This window comes from Rhodotorula paludigena (genome assembly GCF_050403205.1).
Source record: "Rhodotorula paludigena JCM10292 DNA, Rt_paludigena_JCM10292v1_ctg4, whole genome shotgun sequence".
NCBI classification, from domain to species: Eukaryota; Fungi; Basidiomycota; class Microbotryomycetes; order Sporidiobolales; family Sporidiobolaceae; genus Rhodotorula; species Rhodotorula paludigena.
This window is the reverse complement of record NW_027481454.1, coordinates 268341-285956: the sequence shown is the minus strand read 5'-3', so window position 1 is coordinate 285956 and position 17616 is coordinate 268341. Positions and strand designations below refer to the sequence as shown.

Sequence of the window (17616 nt, the reverse complement as noted above, 5' to 3'; positions counted from 1 at the left end):
TCGCTTCCGCAGGCAGGATGAACCAGGTGCAGGCCGTGAAGCGCCTCAACGAGCAGGTGCTGGCCCTCGGCGAGGCAGCCGGGTCCTGGCACGACCAGGTTCGTCCCGCTCTCCTCATCGCCATGACGGCTTGGGTTCACCTCGAGCACGGCCTGTGCTGAAACTTCGGCGCCTGCAGTACAAGGACTCGGCCTACATCAACGTCGGTGGTCTGCCCTTCAACCTCACCGAGGGCGATGTCATCACCATCTTTTCCCAGTCCGCTCCCCCTTCTCTCCCAGAGCTTCTGCCCCGCGACGCTCACCGGCTTTCGCGCACAGGTACGGCGAGATCGTCGACATCAATCTCCCGCGCGACCCCAACACGGGCAAGCCCCGCGGCTTCGCCTGGCTCATGTACGCCGACCAGCGCTCGACCATCCTCGCCGTCGACAACCTCAACGGCGCGTCCGTACTCGGCCGCACCCTCCGCGTCGACCATGTGCTCAACTACAAGCAGCTGGAGCGCGACCAGGAGACGGGCAAGATGAAGGAGCGCGAGGAGCAGAGGTGCGTCGTCGTGCTGATCGAGCTTGTCTGGTCGCATCGCTGTCCTCAGAGCCGACGACTGATTCTCCCTTGTTGGACCCTTTGTACAGCCTCGCCGCGCACCCGGACAAGTTCCGCCACCCCGCAGGCGGTGCCGACGCGGGTTCGGACGCCGAGTCCGACTCGTCCCACCCGTCGATCGACCTCGACGACCCGATGCGCGACTACCTCATCGAGCAGAAGCGCGCAGCGAAGAAGAAGCGCCGGCTCGAAGGCGGCGGCGAGGACAAGGAGGAGAAGCGCCGGCGCAAGGAGGAGAGGCGCAGGATCCGCGAAGAGCGCGAGAGGAAAAAGGGGCGAAAGGCGATCGCTGGCGGCGCCGCAGGGGGAGGCGATGGCCGGCGGGACGGTCGAGATGGCAGGAGGGGAGACGAGGAGCGCAGGCGGGATGAGCGCGGGCGGGGAGGAGACAGGCCAGACGACAGGCGCGACGAGCGCCGGGGCGACACGCGCGACGAGCGGAGGAGGGACGACTATGGCGACGAGCAACGGCGGAGGGACGACTATGACGAGCGCCGCAGAAGGGACGACGACCGCGACTACCGCAGGCGAGACGACCGTGGTGACGAACGGCGAGGCGGCAGCGGCGGAGGCGGCGATGCGTTTGCAGACCTCGAGCGCTGGGCTCGCGGGCAATGAACGCACTCCTTGCTCCCTTTCTCGACAACGCGTGCGTTGCGCTATCGTCGTGAGTGAATGAGTGACAGTTACGAGTGTGCGAGGGCTACAGAAAGGCCGGAGAGGTATGGCTACAGATTGGGCGAGGAACGACGCGTCTATGGGAGTTGCGAGGGTGGATGCGAGAACGACGGGAGCGCTGACTCGTGCGCTCAGCACTCGAAGAGCGCAATCTCGAGCGAGACCGGCTGCACCGAGATGTACTTGGTCGTCTCGTACCGCACGGCCTGCGCCATAGGCGTCGGCCCGCATGCGACGACGAGCGTCTTGCCCTGAGAGTTGTTGATCCATCTCGGAACGATAAGGTCGATGGGCGGGCGGCCGGGAAGGATGGTGAGCGCGTCGGCAATGGGGCTCTCCTTCCACGAGTCGGTCGACATGACGCTCGCGCGGCGCTGCTCGAGCGTTGGCGGTGGCGGGAGCTCCTTGGTCATGAGGTCGACCGTCTCTGGCGAGGGGATGCCCATTCCGCGCGTCACGTACAGCTCGATTTCGAGCTGCACGCCCGCTTCGTAGGCCGTCTTGGCCGAGTGGAGCAGCTCCTTGAGCGTCCACACCGACTGCTCGATGTTCTGCACCGTCCACACGACGCGGACGCGCGTCGCACGCGAGTACGAGTTGCGCGCCTTGTGCAGAATGTCGGCGAGCACTGCGGACCGCACGCCAAGGTCAGGTCTCCGATCAATCGTCAGAGGGCTTGAAGTTACGCACTCGACATGACGTGCGAAATGCCGGACCCGCCAGCAATCAGGAGCACGTTGTGGAACTGCTCCGTGTCGGTGCACCCGCCATACGGTCCCTCGAGCGTCATCCATAGCTCGGCCTCGCCCGTCGGGCTCTGCGCAATGCGGTGCGCAAGCGTCTTGGTCATGCCGTCGCGCGTGCGCATGACGAAGAGCATGTCGCGGCGGCCCTTCTCGTCCGCGATCGAGCACGACGGGACGTTGGCGATCGAGAAGGGGTGCGACTGGAAGTAGATCCAGGGCGTCGTGAGGAAGGACGGGTCCCAGAACGACAGGTACGCGTGTTGGCCCGCGGCCCACTCGCCCTTGAAGGGGACGTGGAGGACGACGGCGCCCTCGATCAGCGTTGCGCGGGCCTTGATGAGAGGTGCGCGGAACTTGAAGCGACAGAGGAGGTTGATCGAGACAAGCTGAAGAGCGCGGGCGAAGCGCTCAAAGATCCAGAAGGCGAGGGGGACATAGAGCCAGACCTTGAGCGCCGGGACGTCTGCAGTCGTGCATACAATGAACGGACAAGTCGAGAAGAAGAAGAAGAGCGACGCACGGTAGATGATGCCGACAAGAATCATAATGACGCCCACAACGTGAGCGATGAGGAAGAGCTCGTACCAGCGAGCGCGAATGGGCTTCCAGGCGAAGAAGCAGACGAGGAAAAGGCCGACGAGCATCTGTATTCGGGCAAGAATGAGTTAAAGTTCCGGGCCAGGCAAATGACAGCCACGCACAGCAATGCCAGTCTGGCCGAGGTAGTTGTGCAAGTACAGCTCTTCGACGCCGTTGCCGCCGAACCACTGGAGCTGCGCCATCGAGGCGTCGATCGTGTGAAGCAGGCCGAGGACGGCCATCCAGACGGCGAGGAGCTTGTGCATGAACCGCAGGTGGTTGTACTCGATGCCGGTGAGGAACTGCACGAGGCTGTTGCGGCCCGTGAGGGCGATGACGGGCGGGAGCTGCGCCATCGACATCCAGCCGCAGCGCAGAGCGACGACGTGCAGTGTGTTCCACACGCTGTTCTGCGGGCCGTCGTATTGCATCGTGATGGCCTGCGGAGCATCTCGCATCAGCCAAGGTCCAGTGCAGATGTCACCACGAAAGTCAACGCACGAGGACGAAGCCGGTGTTGATCGCGAATGCGGCAACGACGAAAAAGATTTGAAGCGGGTTCTCGAGGCCACACGCCCACTTGCTCCGGATCGGCAAGAAGATGATGGCGTCGAGCTTGGCGCTCCAGGTTGCACGGTGCCCGATGGCCTGGTAGCCCTGCTTCTGCTCGCCGAGACGCTCCATATGCAGTGCGTCGAGTTTGGCCATGGCCAGGCGCCAGGCGCGGTTGTGCCGCGCGATGATGCGGAACACGTTGCGGATGGCAAGGATGGCGACGAAACCAACGAAGATGTACTGGTACGCGGCGGCGAACGAGCTGTTGGCGGCCTGCTGTCGGACGGTCGCGTGCGAGGTGACTATGGCGTCGGAGGCGGCGCGCTTGACTGCGTGCGAAAGGCCGGGCATCGTGTCGGCCATGGCCATTGCGAGGAGAGGAGTAGGCGACATCGCTCTGCGAGCCGGGGCGGGGAAGTCGAGGAAAGGAGGAGGAACGGGTGTCGAAAAGGACGGGGACGACGGGACCAGCCGCGCCGGAATCCCGTGAGAAAGGAGAGAGCTCAAAGAGAGTGGCAGCAAGCAACAGCAGCGACGGGGAGAGGAGAAAAGCAGAGCGAGCACGGCGATTCGAGGGCGAGGAACGCATTCGGACCTGGCAGTCGACGGGCAGTGCCTCGGTCAGGCTGCAATGCGAAGGATGCGTGCATCCGATTTTGCTCAACACGGCAATGATAGAACTCGGACACAGAGACAGGGATCCGGAACGGGCGAGATGCAGGCAGGCGCCTTCCCGAAGCGGCGAGGGCAGGCTCGAAGCAGAAGTCATCTCGCGGGACAGCGCCCGACTGCCTGCTCGCGTGGCGCGGGCACGGGTGAGTGCCTTGCCCGTACAATGCAGTGATCGCAAGCAGCAGGACTCGCGGCCGTCCAGGTGCTCGTTGAGGAGGCCGAGGGCGAGGCGGACAACCCTCTTTGCAGGCAGGCAAGCGGCGCCTGGTCCGCCTGCACGTGCACAGCAGCCGTCTGGTCTACCCTGCACGTGACTGTCTGGAGCACGTGTGTGTTTGTCGGGGAGTAGAGCTGCAAGAGACGCAAGCGATGAAGTTGGCGACGAGCGCTTCGCCTCACTCTCGCCGAGCAATCTGTGAGGATCATGCAGGGCTTTAACAAGGTCAGCGAGACACTCTCAGCCAGTCAAGCGGGCAGCAGCTGACGGCAATCGCGCTCTCCGACTTCATCACCTTCCCTACCTTTGGACCCGCACAACTCCTGCTTGACACTTCTGGCTGCTATGCGCGCTCGTGCACGCCATAGTACTACCCGCCAGACTACGAGCCAGACAAGCACAAGTCGCTCAATAGCTACCATGGCAAACACGCCCTTGGCAAGCGGTAAGTCACTACGTTGGGGTCCTCTGCTTTTCGACATGAGCTCGATTGGGAGCAAGCGGTTTGCGCCTCTACTTGAGGCGCCGACTTCAAGCCTTGCCGACAGATCGCCTTCAATGAACTTGCCGAGAGCTGACGGCTGCACCTTCGATACTTCGCAGTGCGCACAAGATCGACCAGGGTATCCTTGTCGTCCGCTTCGAGTTACCGTACAACATCTGGTGGTGCGTACAGCTTCACAGCCCAGAGAAGGCGAAAGCACGGCTGACTGGAAGTCTTGCCATTCCCGACATTCCCTCTCGCCTCTGTGCTCTCCCCGCTGCGCTCCTGCTTCCGGCTACCGGATACCATCTCACTCTTCGTCCTCAACCATCTCGACCTGCTCATTCCCATCTAGCGGCCACTGCAATGCCCATGTCGGACAAGGCGTGCGCTACAACGCTGAGAAGCAGAAGGTCGGCAACTACTACTCGACGCCCATCTATGCCTTTCGTTTCAAGTGCCACCTATGTAGCGGGCGCATCGAGATCCGCACGGACCCACAGGTGCGTCGTTGGCACGAGATTGCTTCTTTGTCCTGCGATATTGTGGCAACCGCTCAGGACGTTCAGCATACGCCTCGAGAGCCTCGACTGACACCGCTCTGTGCATTGACAGAACACCCGTTACGTCGTAACCGAGGGTGCACGGCAAAAGAACGAGGAGTGGGACCCGGCAGAGAACGGGCAGATTGTCATCGGTGCGTCTTTCAGACCCTCAGCACCGTGCGCCGGACCGACGGAGTTGCGCGACGGTGTCCGCTAAAACTACACGCAGACGCTCATGTACCGCACCTTCTCTCTACAGACAACTCGGCCTCGACTTCCACCGCGCCACCCGACCCGTTCGCCTCCCTCGAAAAGACAGTCACGCAGAAGCAGCGCGCCCTGACAGAGGCCGAGCGACTCTCCGCACTCGAGGAGCACAACGCCTCGCGCTGGTCCGACCCGTTCGCAGCCTCGCGCGCCCTGCGCTCCTCGTTCCGGGGCAAGAAGCGGCGCATCGTCGAGAGCGAGACGAAGGCCGAGGGCGTGCGGGAGCGCTTCGGGCTCGCGGACGAGAGGGTCGGATTGGCGGACTTGAGGACACCGACGAGGGGGAGCAGGGAGGCCATGGAGGAGGAGGCAGAGTGGGAGAAGGCGAAGGGCGAGATGAAGCGTGCGCGGGATGAGCGTGATGGGAAACGGAGGAAGGACGAGGAGCGCGTTGGCTGGCGCGCAGAGGAGGAGCGGCGGGAAAAGGTGCAGGACAAGGCGCGGCGTAAGGAACGCTCGTCCGCGTCCTCATCGACCCGCCTACCGACTCGCGGCTCATCGTCGTCCGCGACGCCCCGACCGTCCTCGCGACCGTCCGGCTCGTCTTCTTATACCGCCTCGCCCGCGCTCAAGGCGCTGCACTCGAGGCTTTCGCTCGCTTCGGCGCTCAAGCAGGACCCGTTCGGGAACGCTCCCTCGTCCTCATCATCCGAGCAGGCAGGCTCAAGCAGGTTGGCCCGGAGCTCCAGCATTGCTCGTGGTATGGGCCTTGACGGCGTCAATGTGGCACGAAAGTGAGGCGAATTGCGGGTACAGACCCTTCCGTTCGAGATGTTGTTGTTGTTACTGGAACCGCCGACTCGAGTTCTCCCGTCTCTACCGCCCCTCTCACGTCGAAACACGCATGTACAAGCGCTCTGGTAAGCTCCTTCACCGCGAGTTGGGTGAAGTCGCGCTTCGCTCGGCCCCACTTTGCTCTCCTGTCGATATCGTCTCCCTTGTTTCCTCTCAGCCGCGTCTCTCGGGAGACGTGTAACGGGCTCTGAGGCCCACTACCGTATCCGAGCCGGCGTTGAGAGGGCCGTGCAGCAGCGCCACGCCCCGAGGGTGCCGCCTCGTCGTCGACCCGCTCGCGCCGCCTCGTTCTCGCGGCCGTCATGCCGCCTCAGCTGGGCAGCCTGGAGACGAGCGGCTCAGACCAGAGGACATCCTGCACTCTCGCTGACATTTCTGCGACGCTGCAAGACGAGGTGAGGCGATGTTCTCGAGGTCATCTCCTCGCCGCCTTAGACGATCACGACACAGGACTGTCACCTTGAAGAGGCACCTGGGCTGCTCTGAGGGTTTGAAGACGACCGCTCAACTGCAAACGTCCGCGGTCCCGCTCCTCTGGCCGCTGTCAGGGCGTCTGCGGCTCTTCACGTGCTTCTTTCGCGCTCACAGATACACGAAAGTTGCAGCCCCAAAACTACAGCTGACTCTCCCTTTCATATTTTTCAGCCTAATCTGCCCTTTGCCGATGCTACGAACCGCCAAAGCGTGATCTGCCTTGACGGCAACACCTTCCGCGTTCCGGCGGCCGCCTTCGCCGACAACGGCGGCAGCGGGTCAGCACCCGTTACACGCTCGCTTCGTCTTGCAGCTACGTTGACAGTCTGCTCACAGTGGCAGTACCTCGAAACGTCGCCGCGCGGCTCCTTTGCCTACGCCCTCTTCCTTCGCCTTCCCCTCCCGCTCTTCCACCGCCGCCCAGACTGTAAAGATCGAGCCCGTCACAGCGGTACGGCACCGTCACACGCAATCGACTTCGTCAGTCCAGCACGCTCCCATACCCGACCCGGTCTATCCCGTCCGCTCGCAGCCGATCGGGCTCTCCCGCTCGAATTTGCTCGCGAGCTCCAGCTCGTTTCCGTCTACGGGCGACCTTGCTTCACAAGCGGAACCTCCCATATTCAGGCACGAGAAGAAGGCGCCGCTCAGCCCGGCGATCAGCGGTGGGTTCGCGCGCAGCTTGAGCGTGTCGAGCACGAGTGGCAGTGAAGCGGACGAGCCCGAGAGGGATGAGCGGCCGCGGCAGCGGAGACCGTTCTACACGCACAGGAGCGAGAGCTTGCCGTCTTTCCCGCCTCCGCCGCTCGAACCGCAGCAGCCGCGCGATGGTGTCAGCGCAGAAGAGCTCGCATCTTTGCCCGTACGTGTCCTCAGCGCCTCTGAATCCGCTGCATGTGCTCAGCAGTGTGCTTGACAGCCGAACCCAAAGCTCTGGCTTCCTTCGCACCTCTCGCTGTACCTCGCCTCGACTCTTTCGCTCGCGCCGCTCATTCGAACGGACGTAACCTCGTTCATCGTCGCGTCGCGCCTCTCCGGCCGCACGTTTCTTCGCCTGCGGGAGCAAGATCTCGAGGATCTCGGCATCAATGTCCTCTGGCGCAAAGCGCTCCTCGACGCGCGCGAGGTGCTCCGCCGCGAAGCGCTCGGCGGCCGGGTTCTATGGGGGTTCGAGGGGGCCGCATCCTCCGCTGCCACGCCAGAACTGGAGGCCGGCCCGCATTCAAAGCCTGAGCACCGCCGCCGCAACTCGTGGCAGCTCTCAAGCGCGCACGCCGGCTCTCGACTCGACGTCGAAGGCTCTGCCAGTGAGGACGAGTCGTCCAAGGAGGAGTGGAAGCAGTCGTGGCGGCGACTGCAGAGGGGAGGGGCGGCAGGCCGGCGCGTCAAGGGCCTCAGGAAGGCGTTTGAGACGGTCGAGGAGGTCAGTGAACGGGGGAGCCCGGAGAAGTCGGGCGGGAGCAGCGGGCGGTCCACCAGGCGCAGCGCGCACCTGGCGAGGAGCCCGTTCCCGAGCCATTGGCGCATAATGCCGCAGCAGGCGCACGGCCCGCACATGAGGAGCGACTCGATCGACAGCGCCATGAGCGAGGCGAGCATCGACTCGCTTGACGGCAAGTACGCCGTGCCCTTGTCGACCTCGCTCTCGGCGCCAAGCGACGATCCTTTCTTTGCCCCGATCCGCACGTCGTCGCGCGCTCGCCCCTTTCCGCTCGAGCTCGGGGTCGCATCGACCCGCCTTGAGCTGGACCTCGCGGCACCGCCTCGCTCGCCAACCCGCCCGTCCACGACCATTAGCGAGACGCTCCGCCCGCTACCGTTCGCGCTCGAGTCGCCAGCGCCCAAGCAGCCGGTCAAGCAAGCGCAGAAGCCGGTGCTTCGGCCCGAGGGAACGCTGAGCCGCGCGGCGGCCAAGGCGGCAGACGCTGCTGCGAGCGGCGCGCTAGGCGGGTCTGACACGTTGCGCGCCAGGAAGGTCTCCTTCCGCGAGCTCGAGGGGCAGAAGAAGGACAATGCCGTGGAGCACGATGACGAGGAGGACGAGGAAGAAGAGGAGGAGCAGACGATCCGCCCCATCAAGCGCGACTTTCCGACGGCTTCCTCGCTTTCGAGCGCTTCCGCCTCAGCTCCCGAATGGGGTCTTCCCTCGCCAACCTCGGCATCCTCGCACGGCAAAGCCTCCAGCCTCGCTGAACTCTTCGGCCTCGACATGCCGCGCTCGGCGCAGAAGGCCACGGCGACGAACGCAGGGGACGAGCTCGTCACTATGTTCGTGCCTGGGCTGCCGAGGCCTCGCGAGGAGCAGGCAGACGCAGACGTGATGGGAGAAGCTTCGAGGGGCGGGAAGAAGGGCAGTTTGGTGCTCGTCAGGAGTGCGTCTTCTTCCCTATCGGGTTGCTCTCGTGTTCGTCCTGAGGGTCTGACGGTACGTTCGGTTCCGGCGGCATGCAGAATCGCAGTTTGCAGCGCTCCAGCGCCGTATGTCCGAGGTCGAGGCTCAACTCGCCGCGGCGCTCAGCTCGAATGGTGACTACTCAGCTGCGATGACGCCGCAGGCCTCGGGCCCGGAAGATGGCGACGATGACGATGACGACGAACGGGTGTGGGAATACAAGGGTGAGGAAGTAACGGGCGAGAGGCTCCGGGAGATGGAGGCCAAGATGCAGGAGTGCGTGTCCGACCCAGCTTCTTACCAAGCGCTGATACTCACAGACTCATTTCCTGCTGTACGCTTTCTGTCTCATAGCCTCGAGTTGAACGCGCAACACATCGCTACCTCGCTTCCGGCGTCGCCCACGCCATCGGCCCGTGCCTTCGCCTCTCTGCCCTCGCCACCGGCATCTGCTTCCAGCCTCACCACCGCGTACCCCAGCGTCTCCTCCGCCACTTTACCCTCGCTCGTCAACGATAATCCGTCTAGCGCGACGCCGACGGGGACGACGAAGAACAGGCGCTCGCAGCGATCCCGCCGCGCAGGCAGGCAGCAAATCTCTTCTTCGACGACCGACGAGCGGTACGCCGAGCAGGAGCCGCTCGACGACCGCGTGTGGCCGATCGACGGCTGGAGGCAGCTCAGCGGGTATGTGGTCGCCGCGAGCATCGGTATTGGGGTGCGTATCTCCCATCGCGACGTTTCGTGGATGTCCGCCTTCGACGTTCCCAGTCATCAAGTTGACGGGAAGTGACCTTCCAGATTGTCGCGGGCGAAGTTGTCGCGGCCAAGATTCTCGGTCTGCGTCGCCGCTGAACGACTCGCCGCTGCGTCTTTACCGCCTCGTCCCGTGCTCGTACATCTTCTACGGTTCCGTCAGCCGCTCTCGACGTATCGCGCTCTCCAAAGACACTTTCGTAACGTTCTCTGTGCGATACCCACCGTCGTTCTCGATCTCTGTGCCGTCTCACCACTTCGTTGTTGCTACTTCCGCCTGCTTTGCACATGTCAGCCCGTGTTCAGTACCGTACATGCAACGAACGCTCCCGCTGTCGCTTCCGCGTTGCAGCCGAAAGCCGAACGTTGTCCCGAAAGTCGCGTCGGTGGTGTGAGTTTGCTACAGTCCAGCTGCAGGCCTAGCTGCTTGCTTGTGCGCTTTGCCGTGGGCGCTCAGCTCGTTCGTCTGCGAGTTCGAGTCGTGTCTCCGACCTGGGATCCGACGGGCCGAGGCCGTGTCTCATCGTGTTTTGGCGCCTCGCTGCGGAGCCCTTGGCTCTCCTTTCCGCTCTCCCTCTCTCGCTCGCCGTACGAAGCGCAAGTCACCCCGTACAGCGTTTGCACAGAATGCCGCGGTCGGCCTCAGCTCGCTCTCGCTCGATGCGGCTCGCCGCCATCGCCACGCTCGTGTCCTCGGCTGCGCACTTCGCGCCTGCGCAGGCCGCCTACTCGCTCACCAAGGCCTATCAGGGCGACACATTCTTTGATGACTGGGAGTTCTACGGTGAGTAACTTGCCCCCAAAAGCGCGGTTCCTGCCTGGCAGCGCTTGCTTGCGCTTCCGCCGACCCCACCTTTCGGCGAAATCAAACAATGGTAGACTCCTCAGCTGATCCGCTCGGCTGGTCTTACAACAGGTCACTACGACAACCTGACGAACGTGAGTGCAGTCTGTATCCATCTGTCGCGGACTCGCCTGGACGGTTTCAGCGACTCGATGCCGAGGAGCCCGTACAGCTCGATCCGCATCTATGCAGCTTCCACAGCCGAATTCGGATATGATCAGCTCATTCTGCATGTGTGCACAGGGCGACATCGACTACGTCAACCGCACCGACTCGTCCGACCTTGCCTACATCAACAGCGCAGGCGTGCGCTCTCCTTCCTTCTTCCACCTCTGTCTCTTACCTTAGCTTACGGACCATTGCGTTGCAGAATGCCATCATCAAGATGGACAACGTGAGCGACGTCCTGTACCCGAATAAGCGCCGGAGTGTGCGCATTGAGTCGACGAACCTCGTGAGTCTCGCTTTCTTGCGGTCCGTTGCCGGTAGCCCCACAGCGCCGTTACAGAGGCTGCCGGGCTATTGGCTGGGCCTCGGAGGCGACAGGAAAGCGCTGGGAAACCTGGCTGACGGCCTTTGCCGATTTCGCAGTACGGCATCGGCTCGCTCTGGGTCTGGGACTTCTTGCACACTCCCTACGGCTGCAGCGTTTGGCCCGCCGCATGGTTGGTCTCGCCTACATGGCCCCAGGGAGGCGAGTTGGATGTCTGCGAAGGAGTGAATCTGCAAGAGACGAACCAAGTACGTGCTCAGCAGCGTTCTCAAGCTGCCCCGCCGGATGCAGCAGGACGATCAGGAGCTCACGGTGCTGCTTTGAGCAGTATGCTGTACACACATCGGCTGGCTGCACGGTCGACAACAGCACAAGCGCGAACGCCGAGGGGACGCTCCTCTACGGCAACTGCGACGCGAATGTCAACTTTAACTCGGGCTGCACGTATCGCGACCCGCGGACGAGCTCGTACGGTGCCGGGCTCGCTGCAGCAGGCGGAGGAGTCTACGCTGCCCAGCTCTCGACCGACGGTGTCTCGATGTGGTTCTTCCCGCGCGCCGAAGTCCCGGCGGATCTCGCCTCGACCGACTTCTCGACTGTCCCGACGCCCGACAGCTGGGGTACACCCGCCGCGTACTATCCTGCGTCGTCATGCACTCCTGCGGACCATTTCTCGCCGCTCAAGATGGTCTTTACGGCGACAGCCTGCGGCGATTGGGCCGGGCAACCCGCTGTCCTAAACCAGACGGGCTGCCCGCTCGCGAACGACCAGATGACGTGCTACACGCAATACGTGCTCAAGTGAGCTCCACACCTATAAGGAAGTACCGTCAGCGGCTTCGCTGACGCTCGCGTTCCGACAGCTCGACCAACTTTGACACAGCCTACTTTGAGGTCGCCTCAGTCCGCGCCTATACCGATCCGGACCGCTCGGCCGAGTCGTCGCCGCAGACAACGCAGACGTCCTCGAGCGAAGCCACGTCGCCGAGCGCCAGCGCGACGCCGGAGAGCGGCGCGGCCAGGATCGGCGGCGGGTACGTCGCGGGTGCGCTGGCAGGTGTCGTCGCTGCGGGCGTGATGGCTCTTGCTAGCTCGACGATCGTGTGAGCGACTTCAAATTGTGTAACCGTCGCTTCCGCGGTGATGAGGTGCAGCATCGACCGTGCGAATTGAGGGCTTCTCTTCGTTCGGTTCGTTCGTCCCTTTCGCTTTCTCGAAAATGGGGTTGACCTGTCGTTTGCGTCACCGCAGAAAGACACTTGTTTCGCTCGATGTTTTGTGAATTGGCGTGCAACGCATTCTTCATACTGTGATAGCTGTGGAAGCGGAGCGGACGTAGCATAAGTCGGGAGCAGAGCATCTTGGTCTGCGCCTCTGGCTACGGAGGCTGAGTGGCTCCCTGTTCGAGCGTGACCGAAAGATGCCGCTCAAGGTACCCCATAAATCGTGAGTCGCCTTCATCGCCGGCGGCTTTACTTCCTCTCCTCCAGAAGCGACTCATCGCCTCCATCAGAGCCAGCTCGTCCGCTTCTATTCCTTCTGATTCCCTGCGTGCTCGCGCTTGGCAGTATCCGAGTATCCGGCGACGCTTAGCTCAGCTCGCGGACCTGGTGTGGAGGTGGAGTGACGCGGAGCGAAATCGGCTCCTCCGGTCCGTGCAAGCGCTGGCAGCGACGAGGTCGCGGCTCTGCTTCTGTCTGCTTCTCTCGGCTTCTCTCTCGTCCTCTTCGCATCCGCGCCCGTCTCCCGTCATGGCCCGCACGATCGCTGTTGTCGGGGCAACCGGTGCACAGGGCTCTGGGACTGTCGCTGCGTTGCTTCGCTCGACACCCTTTTCTGTTCGAGCAATCTCGAGCAATCCCGAGAGCAGCGCTGCACGCGAGCTGCTCGAGCGCCATGCTGAGGAGGCTGCGGCGGGGCGACTCGTCCTGTGATCTCAACGACCCAAAGAGCCTCGCAAAGGCACTCGAGAGCGTGAACGGTCTCTTTGCTGCGTTCGCGGACAGCCCCAATCAGGTCGAGCAGGGAAAGAACCTCGTCGACGCGGCCAAGGTAAACTCCTTCTCGTCCGATTCCTCGCGCAGCTTGACGTCTATCCCCGAGCAGGCCGCAGAGGTCCCGCACTTCGTCTTATTCGAGCCTTCCTTCCATCAGCAAACTCAGCGGCGGCGCTTACACCCGGGCGGCGGCATTTGACGCTAAGGAGGCTGTGGCCGAGTACGCGAAGGAGCAGCTAGCGGCCGTCACGCTAGTCATGGCTGGTACGCTTTCTATCTCCGGTCCGGTGACAGCTCTGAGACTGAGCGGACATGCTTGCGTGCAGGCGCCTTCTACTCGAACCTCCGGTCTGCTTTCTACGCCCGTCGGCTTGGTGCGCCAGTCGTACTCTGACGAACGGCACGGAACGCTCACGTATGCTTTGTTACAGAGGACGGCACCGTCCGCTTTTGCGTCCCAATTAAGCCGACTAGCGCAATGCAGTGGGTTGATGAGCGGCACGACGTCGGCGTCTTCGCAGCAAGTGCGTCTTGACCGATTCGCTGTGCCGCTCAAGCTCCGCTCAGTGGCTCGTGACGGAACAGCCATCTTCTCTGCCCCGCTCGATCGCGTCAAGGGCAAGACGTACCCAATTATGGCCGAGCCGCGCACGCTGGCTGAGACGGCCAACGAGTACGAGCAGGCGACTGGCGAAAAAGCGATTGGCGAGCCACTCTCGATGGCAGAGGCGCTCGAAGGCATACTCGTGGAGCAGCATGAGATGTGGCGTCAGATGTACGGGTGCGTTCGGTCCTCCTGATCATGCTTCCTCCGGCAGCAAGTCGCTCATGAGCTGCGTCTCGTTGTGCTTGCAGCTGGCACGACAACAAGCCTGTCGGCACGGTTTGTTACGGCCTGTTCAAGCCTAGCGAGGACCGCTCATGGGAAGACCTCGGCGTCAAAGCTTCGTCGTTCGACGAGTTCCTGAACCGCACCGGCTTCCGAGTGCAGTGAGGGACGTGAGGCGGACCGAGTGGGTTGTTCACGGCCCGTGTACACATTCTTTACACTCTGGATGTGCAGGACGAGGGCCGATGCGGTGTGCCTTCCCTGCTTCCGTCGAGAGCGCGAGAGCCATTGCGCTCGCAGTCTCGCTGTCACTGCAGCCAGGGCGTTGCTCGTCGCTCCTCAAATTGCGCTTCTGACCTTTGTTCTGTCACTGACTGCATCTCCAGAGCTTTGCTTTCACTTTCCGACGCTCGAGCCTCTTTCGCTCACTCGCCGCTCGCTTGCGCGTCTCGTCTCCTGTCTCCTCCGCTTGAACTTCCAACTCTCGCCTCGTGCAACTCCGGAGGACTCCAGGATGAGCACCACGCGCGACAAGCAGCCTCGCAAGGCGACTGCTGCGCGCGTCAGCTACGCCGAGCCCGCTTCTTCGAGCGAGGAGGACGGCGGCGACAGGAGCGTCAAGCCTACGCGCAAAGGTGCGGGAGCGCCTCGATCTGCTCTGAGCGCAGTCAACTGACCTGTCCACATCCCCTGCAGCGACCAAGAAGCGCGGCAAGGGCAAGGCGAGGGCGGACGACGAGGCGAGCACCGACGACGACGACGACAAGTCGCACAAGAAGGCACGCAAGGGCAGCAAAGGCAAGAAAAGGGCGAAGAGTGACAGCGAGGGAAAGGTCTCGCTCCTCGTGGTACTCCCCGTTGAGCTCGTCGTCGAGGTGCGTCTTTACGGCCTTGTTTCCTTGCGCTCCGCTGACCGAATGACTCGTACAGGTCTTCTCGCACCTAGACCCAAACGACCTCCTCGCTTTGACCCAGGTCAACAAACAGTACCGTGCGATCCTCACGGCCAAGTCGTCCGAGCCGATTTGGAAGAGGGCTCGCAAGCGTCTCGACCTTCCGAGCGCGAAGAAGGGCGACTTCACCGAGTTGCAGTACGCGCAGCTCGCGTTCGGCAAGGCGTGCCAGGTAGGTAAGCCCGCCACTTCTGACGATCGGACGGCTGAGCCGTCTTTGCGCAGGGCTGCGGTGCGAGAAAGGGCCACAATGCCGACTGGGGCATCCGCCAGCGTCTCTGCAAGAACTGCCGCTTTGCTTCGTACGTTGTCTCGCCTGGCCTCGACTGTATTGCGCCTGAGCGGCCGCTTTCGCAGGCTCATCCGCCTCGACTGGAAAAAGAACGTTGGCCCGAACATCCACCCTCGAGCGCCCGAATGCGTTCTTCGCGCTTCGTGTATGCTCCATCTCGTACTTGATCGGGATCTCTGCTCATTCGACATTTCGCAGTCTCGCACAACGAGCTCAAGTGGAGGGCGACGGCGCGTACGTGTCGCGACCGTGCACACACGAACCACCGCTTACGAGTTACTGTGCGACAGCCTACGCTTTCGCCGCCGACCTCGACTACTATAGCGACAAGCTTTGGGAGCTTCAGTACGACGAGACCTACAGCAGCGAGGATGACGACGGCAGCACCGCGCCTTCGGCCGAAATAGACGACGGCGAAAGCCCCGAAACAAGCTCGCGCGGCCGCCCGATCCGCAAAGCGCAGCGCAGCGTCTACGTCGAATCTTCGTCGGACACCGAGGACGACGAGGGCGGGTTGAAGAGCAAGCTGCGCTCGTCGCGCAAGGTCGACGCCTTCGTCAAAGAGCGCAAGGCGTTCCTTGAGCCCTTCGCCGCGGTCCGTCCCCATCCTTTCGGATCCCGTGCCAGAGTCATTCTTAAATCCTTTTACCACACAGGAGAGTGACAAGTTGCAGAAAGCGCAACAAGAGCTCAAGAGGACTTTGCGCGAGCGGCAGCAGACGGAACTGTCGTTCTCGTATGACGAGTACATTGCCCGGATGCACAGGGCGGACGAGTGCGCTCTCTGAACAGTCTCAGTATGAGCCTGTGCTGAGTGTGTCGCCTTCGCAGCATCTGCAACCGCGTCCTCGGCCTCAATCTCGACTTTGAGGAGGCCGAGTACGTCCGTCCCGCAGACTGACGCTTTGATATGAAGTTGACTCTACGCATCAGCTTCCTCCCAGAATTCTACAGGGACAAGAGGATCGTGAAAGGGGAGCCGCTCACAGAATCCGGTGCGCTTTCTTCCAATCGGCGCGGCTGGCATTTCTGACCTTCGCCTTCGTCAGCATGGGAGACGATCCAACCTGCCATCATCAAGCTCGTCCTGCGTCTTCGCAAGAAACGTCTGCGTGATGAGCACGTTGTCAAGCTTCAGCAAAGGCAGGCTGCCCTTCGCGGGCGGTATGACAAGCTTAAAAACGCGCTCCCGGCTTCGATGCAGCCCTTCGTCCCTCTCTTCGTCGACTTTCTCGTCATGCCCAGCGTGATCCCGCTCTGGGACATCGAGGATGACGAAGTGCCCGTCGAGATCACCGACAAACTCTGGCGCGAGCATCTCGATTCCGTCAAGGAGGAAGTCGAGCAGCACGGGCTCGATCTCGTTTGCCGCGCTCGCGACATGATGTACGCGGCGACGACTGATCCGGACGAGCGCAACGAGCGCCAGCAGGAAGACGCTATCGATTTGCAGGAGGAAGGCGCCGACCTCGACAAGTTCTTCCGACTCGCAACCTCATTCGTCTGCTGCGCATTCAGCAAGTGCGCTTCTGTCGGTAACGACGTCGCGTCGCTTGTCGTGGTGCTCCAGCATCAGCACCGGGCGCACAATGGGCTCTCGAGTCTGGACGCCAAGTCGACGCTCGCGCCAGACGCGATCGAGCCCGCGCTTCGTATCGAACTTCCTCTCGAGGTCGCGTGCGCCATCTCGGCCATCATCGAGCTCGCGGACCTCGACCCGTCGACGGCGAGCCTTTCCGACCTCGACAGCTTCACGAACGGCGTCCACTACCTCGAGTGGGAGAACACGACGTCGGTCAGGTCGCGCTTCTACACCTGGTCGAGCCTGGTACGTGCGATCACGGTGCGCGAATGGAGCAGAACGACGTTGACGTGAGACAGATGTCGGCAGGTCTCGCATGTCCGCACCGAGGTCCAGAAGGCGGCAAAGCAGAAACCGCCCCTCTCGCTCGACCCGCCCGTCATCGTCCTCGACTCCAAGTGCGTCTACAACTGGCCGCCGTCGAGCGACTCGAGCGACTCGGACGACTCTAGCTCGAAGCGCGTTCACGCCGGGCCATCCGCCTGCCGCCAGCGTCAGCTTCCGGTCGGCCTTGACTCGGAAGGCGAGAACGAGGACGAGGAAGACGATGACGCCGTACTTGACGAGTACAACGAGGACTACGACGATCACGATAACGACGAGGCCGAGGTAGACGAGCACATCTTCGCAGACCTGGACGAGGAGGACAAGCCGATCGTCAAGGCCGAGGCTGAGGACGACTAGCTCGTGCCTTCCGTCGGAGAACAGCGAGCCGCTTTGAGTGTCTGTAGCGTCCGCTTGCCGGTTGTACGATGAAACGCACGCTTTCGATACCGGGTGAGAAGGTCCTCGATGAGGCATATTCCGGATCTTGCCGTCTCTCACGCATCAGATGCCCATGCGATGCCTCTCCGATGA

The 17616-nt window shown here is 62.6% G+C and overlaps 6 protein-coding genes across 6 annotated transcripts; 5 read left to right on the top strand and 1 right to left on the bottom strand.

The window, feature by feature from the left end:
- Positions 1–17: 17 nt before the first annotated feature.
- On the top strand, positions 18–1226 carry JCM10292_004782 (IST3 family RNA-binding protein; the record flags this gene model as incomplete). Its single annotated transcript, XM_076646318.1, has 4 exons — positions 18–98; positions 179–258; positions 321–548; positions 638–1226. The coding sequence occupies 4 exons, from the start codon at positions 18–20 to the stop codon at positions 1224–1226; spliced, it is 978 nt and encodes a 325-aa protein (XP_076508074.1).
- A 191-nt stretch (positions 1227–1417) lies between these two features.
- Positions 1418–3559, bottom strand: JCM10292_004781 (ferric reductase family protein; the record flags this gene model as incomplete). The annotated part of the gene is made up of 5 exons (XM_076646317.1): positions 1418–1914; positions 1977–2495; positions 2553–2676; positions 2734–3051; positions 3113–3559. 5 exons carry the CDS (start codon positions 3557–3559, stop codon positions 1418–1420), a joined length of 1905 nt encoding a protein of 634 aa, XP_076508073.1.
- A 703-nt stretch (positions 3560–4262) lies between these two features.
- On the top strand, positions 4263–9867 carry JCM10292_004780 (Saf4/Yju2 family protein; the record flags this gene model as incomplete). The annotated part of the gene is made up of 12 exons (XM_076646316.1): positions 4263–4280; positions 4424–4500; positions 4659–4721; positions 4895–5042; positions 5155–5236; positions 5344–6074; positions 6792–6898; positions 7248–7482; positions 7540–8992; positions 9072–9288; positions 9367–9730; positions 9814–9867. 12 exons carry the CDS (start codon positions 4263–4265, stop codon positions 9865–9867), a joined length of 3549 nt encoding a protein of 1182 aa, XP_076508072.1.
- Positions 9868–10428: 561 nt separating this feature from the next.
- JCM10292_004779 (uncharacterized protein) lies at positions 10429–12212 on the top strand (the record flags this gene model as incomplete). Its single annotated transcript, XM_076646315.1, has 7 exons — positions 10429–10552; positions 10685–10707; positions 10856–10918; positions 10983–11066; positions 11204–11353; positions 11434–11906; positions 11969–12212. 7 exons carry the CDS (start codon positions 10429–10431, stop codon positions 12210–12212), a joined length of 1161 nt encoding a protein of 386 aa, XP_076508071.1.
- Positions 12213–12856: 644 nt separating this feature from the next.
- On the top strand, positions 12857–14096 carry JCM10292_004778 (uncharacterized protein; the record flags this gene model as incomplete). Its single annotated transcript, XM_076646314.1, has 7 exons — positions 12857–12890; positions 12976–13157; positions 13219–13366; positions 13429–13476; positions 13534–13626; positions 13688–13883; positions 13958–14096. 7 exons carry the CDS (start codon positions 12857–12859, stop codon positions 14094–14096), a joined length of 840 nt encoding a protein of 279 aa, XP_076508070.1.
- Positions 14097–14445: 349 nt separating this feature from the next.
- Positions 14446–17442, top strand: JCM10292_004777 (uncharacterized protein; the record flags this gene model as incomplete). Its single annotated transcript, XM_076646313.1, has 12 exons — positions 14446–14566; positions 14628–14806; positions 14862–15056; positions 15110–15186; positions 15242–15321; positions 15375–15410; positions 15467–15771; positions 15833–15951; positions 16008–16055; positions 16110–16171; positions 16226–17004; positions 17068–17442. The coding sequence occupies 12 exons, from the start codon at positions 14446–14448 to the stop codon at positions 17440–17442; spliced, it is 2376 nt and encodes a 791-aa protein (XP_076508069.1).
- Positions 17443–17616: the final 174 nt, after the last annotated feature.